Source organism: Acanthochromis polyacanthus, chromosome 12, assembly GCF_021347895.1.
Source record: "Acanthochromis polyacanthus isolate Apoly-LR-REF ecotype Palm Island chromosome 12, KAUST_Apoly_ChrSc, whole genome shotgun sequence".
Classification (NCBI taxonomy): domain Eukaryota; kingdom Metazoa; phylum Chordata; class Actinopteri; family Pomacentridae; genus Acanthochromis; species Acanthochromis polyacanthus.
Genome location: NC_067124.1, coordinates 24,032,659 through 24,040,558, shown reverse-complemented (window position 1 = coordinate 24,040,558; position 7,900 = coordinate 24,032,659). Strand labels below are relative to the sequence as shown.

The window sequence follows — 7,900 nt, the reverse complement described above, 5'->3', positions numbered from 1 at the left end:
ATATGTAATTATTACTAATAGATTTACCAGAATACAAAGTGAAACTGTACTGGCTTACAATAGGTACTTGTACTCAAATTACTTTTAGAGATACCTTCAATCACTGCTGAAGCGAATGAGGCTGAAGTTAAGTGATGCTGGGATGACTGGGATTGAAGAGTGTATGAAATGACATCTTATATACACAATCGGCACAGTTGCAGTTCAAGTATCATGTGGTTGCAGTACCCTCGACGTCCTGCAGATGTCGCCATTCGACAAGATGAAGATTACACACTCCTTATGAATAGAAGCCTGACCGACGTGGCATCTTCTGCATTGAAAAACTTTGAGCTATTTAGAGACATGTGGCTCGTTGGTCTAGGGGTATGATTCTCGCTTAGGGTGCGAGAGGTCCCGGGTTCAAATCCCGGACGAGCCCTACCTTTATGGTAAAAGAAGATTTCACATGTGGTGTTACAGTTTTATTATCCTAAATTAATTTGTCTGGAGAAATCATTTCATCTAAATCTCCATCTTTTCAATAGTAAACAACCCATATTTTCAGATTTTGCACTGCAATATGGAGCTAGACATGTCATTCATAAATTTGAAAGAGCTCCACATTTGCATCCTATAAATCTATAAACATGGTAGAAAAACTATTGTGTTTCATGTGTTGTTATTGTTTTTTTTTCTTTTACCAACTCATTTTGTAAAATTTGACGATGAAGACAGACATTGTTTTAGGTTGCCTGGCTCTCTCGAATCTGCAGTACAACACGGTAAATAGCAGCCTTTGCTGAAAAATATGTGACACTTGGAGGTTGAAATTGATAGAAGCAGTTAATGGAACTTGATGCAGTACAGCAAATAACCGGTAGATGGCGACGCGCTACCAGAAAATGATGGGCAGAACTTTGTTGCAACCGAAAGTCAACGTGGCATGTAGAGTAAAATCTGTAAGTCAGGGTTCAAAGCAACCTGAACGTGGCTCGTTGGTCTAGGGGTATGATTCTCGCTTAGGGTGCGAGAGGTCCCGGGTTCAAATCCCGGACGAGCCCTTGACTTTTAAAGTTGAAGTACTTAATAACGTATTATCGGAATCTCCTTTGAAAGTAGTCTCTAAATGATTAAACTGGGCCTGGGATCTTTCTGCATGGAGTTTGCATGTGTGGGTTTTCTCTGGGCACTCCGGCTTCCTCCCACAGTCCAAAAACATGCTGAGGTTAATTGATTACTCTAAAATTGCCTGTAGGTGTGAATGTGAGTGTGATTGTCTGTCTGTATATGTAACCCTGTGACAGACTGGCGACCTGTCCAGGGTGTCCCCTGCCTTTGCCCGAGTCAGCTGAGACAGGCTCCAGCCTCCCCCGCGACCCTAGTGAGGATAATGCAGTGTATAGAGAAGGGATGGATGGATGGTGCATACGAAAGATGCAAAACCTAACCAACAGATTCCTGCACTTTATAATTTAAGGTGTCTTTTTGCTTCATCATATTTGAATTTGGCTACATAATTTACATAACATTATGCTGTGCAGCCTCCATCAGTCAGTATAGCTACACTTGATTTATATAATGTCTCAGCTCATATTCAGAGCTCCACATTTGCATCCCATATTCAGATGTTTTGCAGTTTCATTTAATGTCATGTAATCAATAGACTATACAGTATTTGGTTCTTTCTTCAGCTATATTCACTACAATCTTTGTCTATGGACAATGGGTGTTTTACTAGAGTTCATCAAATTCTTAGGTTTTCATTTTACGTTTTCAAAATCACAAATTCTGTAAGGCCAGAGACTACAGGTAATATCATTTATTCAAGCACTGTGCAGTTGTGAGCTTTTTTTGTTTCTATTATGTGGTTCCTTTCAGAATAGTTGGAAGAAAGCGTTCACCAAAACTATCCATCCATCCAGCCATCCATTCTCTATACACCACTTTATCCTTACTAGGGTCGTGGTGGGGGGTGGGGGGGCACCCTGGACAGGTCGCCAGTCTGTCGCAGGGCTCACCAAAGCTATATAAGTAATTATTTTACCACATTTTGTCTTATAGCTCATAGTTAATTAGATGAGATCAAATTTGCAGAACAATTTTAGAAAATTTATAACATGGAAAACATGAACTGAAAGTAACCAACTGGGCATGAGTCACGATGGTATCTATGAGTTAAAAATGTTACCTTGTTCACTGGCAGTGTCAATGCTTGTATGCTTTCACTAGCAATATTCTTATTTAGGGGCAGACCCTATACATTCCGAAGTAAAGCTTGTTCCCAAAGGGGGAGCTTCAAAACAGGAAAAAGAAAAAAGAAAAAAAGTGAAAATGAAAACTGCAATAAACAGTAACAACATAAAAGTTTAATCTTTCATATGAATAAATTCCATAGATTTAGATTAAAGCGACATGTGGTAGCATGCATAATAAAGAAAACAACTTCAAATGCTTCATAATATATTTTATTTTCTATAGACATTATATTAGTTTACTCACACATATGCTCAAAAGCACAGGAATAAGCTGTTGTACAAAAACTCCGCTTCCCATCTGCCTGCCAATCTATTTCCGTTCCTGCGCACTAACGCCCGGCTTCACCATTGAGCGTCAGTGCCATGACAACAGGACGATGGCTGCAAGCAAGAGGGTGACAAATGTGATGTTTGCGTGACCGAGGAGAACCGAACCTTCGACTTTTACGAACTGGCTCGTTTTTGCAGAGGTAAGGAAAGCTCGGAAACAACGCCGAGCGTGTTTTGCCACCAGCTGGGAAGCTGTGAAAACTGCAGCGACCTGCTAGCTAGTATCCAGGTAAGTTGGAGAGCTTGCTAATTAGCCGGCTAAGCTACAGTAAATTCAGCCGGCTTGACGTTATCTGCAAGCTGATTTACCTGTAAACATTTCCGGAATGTACCGAGTGAGTGTATAGTTTACTAACTTTAGTGTTTTTGTTATTCAAACATGGAAGAGGTTGTTGCCCAAACATGAGTCCTCCTGGGGCTGGAACATTAAACCCACAGGTGTCTGGTCATGTGCTGCTAAAGCTCAAGAGTATATGAAGTTGATTACGAACGACTTAAGTAGCTAATTTACTCGTTTATTTCTCGTTCTCCTTCTTGAATGTTGAACTGAGCTTCTATTTTAGCTTCTGGCTCAAATAAAATCTTTAGTATTCTCAATATTATGGCCACATATTTTAGACTACAATACTCAAGACCCCATGTAAAAATGGAAACTTTAATTTGACTTTTATTTCCCGTATGATTTAATGTGTATAATGGAAAACAAGTCACTTCAAATGTAATTTAAAAATATGTGTTTAAGTAGATTGTGTGCGGTGTTCTGTTTTGTTTTGCTTCTTTCCATATTGCCTTGTCATGCATATTACCAATGCAAAGTTATTTGTACACAAAAGTGGACAGCTGATAAATGTGCTTATGCAGACTGTGCTCAACCATTTGATAGGGTATGACATTTATTTGATAACTGTAGAGAAACATTTCGTCATGCAACAGTGCTGGCCAGAAGCAACATCCCGAGAGTCAGTGAATGCTTAAAATAAACAACAAGAGGATACCGTGCAGCACAAGAAAATAAATCTGAATCCCTCCATCTGAAAGTTACTCTTCTTATTTGTTTGGTGTCTGACACATATTATCAAGCATCAAGCGTATTATTATTAATTTTGTACTGGCTTCCAGGGTCTCTGAATGAGTCTTTGGTGGATGACTATGCCTGGCTATAAGCATGTTTGGTCATTGTACAGTAAAGGCAAAGAAGAAGTGTTGCCTCATTTGATAGAAATGTCTGCATATTTGTGTTATTTCTGACCACATGACAAGAAAAAATGTCCATCACGATGCATAGTATATTCCCCCTTTTTCTTATTTGTTATCATTTTGACTCTGGAGATTTTCCTTTGACCCTAGCAGAAATGTCTTTAGAGGCCAGTTGCTTGCTTCCATGCTAATAAACATTTCTTCAGGAAAATTTTAAACACATTTATGGCTGTTTGCACCTTTAAGTGGATGTTCTAATTTGTCAAAAGTGCACAAGAGATTGTGCTTAGCAAAGTCAGGAAGTACAAAGTCGTGCAGATAGTGACTGGATAATACTGTAAGCCTGTTAGAAATGATGTTGTTGTGATAACAGAATTATGGAGGTGAGATTGCGTACCATGGCTTACGGTCTTACTGTCTCCCAGAAAGCCTTTTAAACTTTGCTGCTCTTTCATTGAAAGTCTTTGCACTACAAGGTTTTATATTCCATTACCACCCACACAGGCCTGTATGGCAGTGTACTGTGTATAGGAGGGATTCTCTGTGTCTGGATTAGCTGCCTGTTCCACCTGCTCAGCATTTAACAAGTAGAAAAGCTGCTTGCCCCACCTACCCCCCCTCCCCATTCTCCTTTCATAGCTCACACAGACAATCCTGAGGTCATGTAACTGGCTGCCTTCTTTCTAATTGGCTGCAGTTGTCAGTGTCATGAAGTAGAGCTTCTTGGGTTAGTGGACCAAATGGATACTGGTCCGAGCTGTCACCATGCCAGGGGTTGAAAATCTACCCTTCTGATCAGACCGATTATCCAGAGTGCTTTTGCAGTGACCAGAGGAGTAGTGGTTTGACTTTGTGCCAGCAGGTTAAATTTGGAAACAGACGTGAATAAGTAGCACTTATCCCTTCTTCATTAACTACTGCGGTGCTCTTGAGCAAGTCACTTTACCACACTATTACTCCACCATCTGCTGCTCATGAATACAAGTTAATGCCATAATAAATGTGTATGCTTTAAAATTGTAATTCCACTTGTTGTCCTTCATTACGCACATATATACTTTATGTCTTTTTTGCTCATGTTTGAGATGAGCAGTAGTTTATCTTAATGCTACAGTTGGGATCATCAATTGGGAACATGACTGATAAAAGTTTTAACATAATATTTTTTATGTCTCATTCACAGAATTTAACTCTTCCTGTTTTGTTTTGTTTTTTTCTCCATCCAATTAGAAGCAGCATGTCTCTGTTCAAGGCCCGTGATTGGTGGTCAGCAGCGCTTGGCGAAGGGGAGGAGTTTGACCAGGGATGCCTCTGTGTTGGGGACGTGGACAACAGTAGCACTGGACATGGTGAGTGTAGTGACAAAATGATACACCAACCATCAGACAACATGCAGACTGCAAGACCATATATGTCCTTCTTAGTACATTTCTTCCAGTTTAAAGATTATGTGTGGGTAAAAACACATTCATGCAGTTAAAAAGTGAGCGCTGTGCCTGTGTTCTCAGCACAAAGTCAAGCATATTGTGCACACATATAGGAAAGTACTGTGTTGTATCTCTATTTGCCTAACTCTGAAGCATTTTTTTCCTACATTTCTTAATCTCAGTATCAGCTGATGTGATCATGTTACCAGCCAACAACAGTAAAAATAAACTAGTCCCAGTGAGATTATAATGACTGATGTTAAATTGAGTAGGATTATCTCTAATTCTGATTTTAGTTTCATGGCTTTATGTCAAATTTATATGAAAAAGCAGGCACATTGACCAAACACAATGCACATCCTTGTTGATTTTTCCCTGAACAGTGGTAGTGCTAGTATGCAAGCAGTCTTGAATTGGCCAAAACATAGCCACAATTCATAGGAAAGAAAGTAAAACTCTGTTCTCTTGTCTGCATAATGACATAATGTATTTACCTCCAATTTTTCTCAGGTTCAATACTGACAAATGATTTGGTTGGTTAAAAAGTAAGAATTGAGCCCTACTAAGACTTTAGATTTTTTTTGTTTCCTTTGCAGTGACAGCATCAGCAAACTTGAAAGATTTGAAAGTCTGACTGCTGTCATTATGTAATAACTTTTGTTCTCACCACAACTGTTCTTCTGTGTGTTTTGTAATTTTGCAGATAAGGTAGTGGTGGGCAGCTACATGGGGATGCTGCGAATCTTCTCCCCACATGCCCATAAGTCCAGCGAAGCGGGTGTAGCTGATGCTCAGCTCCTAGAAGTCCAGCTTCAAAATGCAATCATCCAGGTTGAAGTGGGGAAGTTTGTCTCGTAAGTACATCGTGCTAAACTGAGTCAAGAAAACATAAGAATCAGAAAGGACATGTGCTGCAGCCATATTGGATTGTCTGTTGTCACTTTATGTCATGTTTTTAAGTTCTTTTGATATTAGCTGAATGAAAAAGACTGTCTTAGTATTTAGACACTAAAATGTACTCACAAAAATGTTTCTTAGAGCTGCCAAACTGGTAATTCTTCTGTTTAGGGCGTCACAGTGTGTTGTTTTTGCATCTACATTGCAATATACAAATGTTCCATAGTCACATTGCTGAAAGTACATTGTAAAGCAACTTAAATGAAATCAGACACATCTGGCTGCAACTGCTTGATGCAAGAAGCCAAAATTTGCATGGTTCACATTTTCCACGACTTATCTACAAAAATATCTGTTGAGATATAATTTACTCAGATTGAAGGGTCCACGGATACATACGCTTTATAAAAAAACCTTTATTTGCAAGACAGCAAAATTGTTATCAAGCAGATTTTGCACATGCACAACAAGATCAACAAGGTACAGGAGAGAAACCGTAGGGAGTCATTAATCATTGGTCAGTGCAGCTTTGAAGTGCTTTATGAAGCTATGTTGAAAAAGAAAGAAAGTGGAGTCATAGCCATTTAACTGATGCTTATAATCGAAGTGTCTTTTGCTTAGAGAGGCCATCAGAGGACTCTGTTGTAAAGGGCACTGTGCTGTTAACAGAGAGACTGGTCTGCTTCAGGAACTGAACCTCAGAGCCGTCCGGGTGGCCAGAACGCACAGAGTGGCCGTCCTGTAATCGAATGCTCGGTTCCTCTGTGTTACATATGTGTGCTCCTATGCAGTAATGAATCACAGGTCTTTCTTTAACTCCATGTCATGACCTTCTGTGAATTATAAGCATTCATAGTATAGCCTGTAATAAAGCCTTTCTTTAAACTGCAGGGCAGAAACACCCATTCATAACTTAATGCGCTGCTTTTTCATTCATAGAAAAACCATCCCTGCTGTTACTTACCACCACATTATCATGCCTTTTTTTCAGTGCAGTGCATGCTAACCCCAAACCGAGATTGTCAGGAGTGTCTCTCTGTACTTATGATTTACCATGACCTATCAGCCACCCAGCAGCCCAAACATAGCTGTGCTTATAATATCAGGCCAACCACTGAGTTGCTAGCATAGCTGTTGGAAACCAACAGCCCCATCCTGCTTTGTTAATGCATTTTTGAATCTTAAGAGCTGGCCACCTCCAAATCAAGCTCAAGCAAAATGTGCAAATGTCTCCAGAAAAAATAACTTGTTTTCTTGGAGTACAGATGATTAAGTGACCTGTCTCATCCAAAACTATGTGGAAAGTGACAGATAATGGGACATAAGGAATGAAGTGAGTGTGTACCCTGATTTTGTACCAGGGAGTCATTCAGAACTGGAGCAACAAGTAGAAAACAAAAAGAGAATGAAAGCAAGCATATTTTCAAAGAATAAATACAAATTTTCTATTATAATTAAAAAGTTGTATGCATGATTAAGACGCACCCTTGCTCCATTCCAAAACCACAGATATTTATAGCTGCAGTCATACTTGGTCTGTGAAAAGTAGCTCATAGCAAACTGTATAGATGCAGCTTCTTACCTCACACTAAAAAGTAAAAATAAGAACACAGTAGCATTTTTGATCTAATCAGGGAACATTTTTGTGTTTTGCTTTATGCCCCTCATTACTGAGAAATATCAGTTCATTCAATCAACTGGCTCAAGAAAATTATAGGGACATGAAGAGAAACTCAATCTTCGTTGTTTCGTAGTTGCTTATAATTGGCATCTGTATCACCAGCATCTACTTTTGCTATAGGCTGTCTTTTG

General features: G+C 39.4%; 1 protein-coding gene and 2 non-coding genes across 4 annotated transcripts in view; all 3 read left to right on the top strand.

Annotated features, from left to right (window-relative positions):
• The first annotated feature begins 349 nt into the window (after positions 1–349).
• trnap-agg (transfer RNA proline (anticodon AGG)) lies at positions 350–421 on the top strand. Its single transcript has one exon. It is a non-coding gene; the product is annotated as a tRNA-Pro (tRNA).
• A 550-nt stretch (positions 422–971) lies between these two features.
• trnap-agg (transfer RNA proline (anticodon AGG)) lies at positions 972–1,043 on the top strand. The gene has a single exon. It is a non-coding gene; the product is annotated as a tRNA-Pro (tRNA).
• A 1,529-nt stretch (positions 1,044–2,572) lies between these two features.
• The window catches only part of bbs9 (Bardet-Biedl syndrome 9), a 197,066-nt gene continuing 191,738 nt past the window's right edge, over positions 2,573–7,900 (top strand). For both annotated transcript variants that reach the window (XM_022206924.2, XM_051956346.1), the window contains exons 1-3: positions 2,573–2,707; positions 4,995–5,113; positions 5,895–6,045. In XM_022206924.2, coding sequence (XP_022062616.2) covers positions 5,002–5,113; positions 5,895–6,045 — 263 coding nt within the window. In that variant the 5' untranslated portion in view covers positions 2,573–2,707; positions 4,995–5,001. The remainder of the gene's footprint in view (positions 2,708–4,994; positions 5,114–5,894; positions 6,046–7,900) is intronic.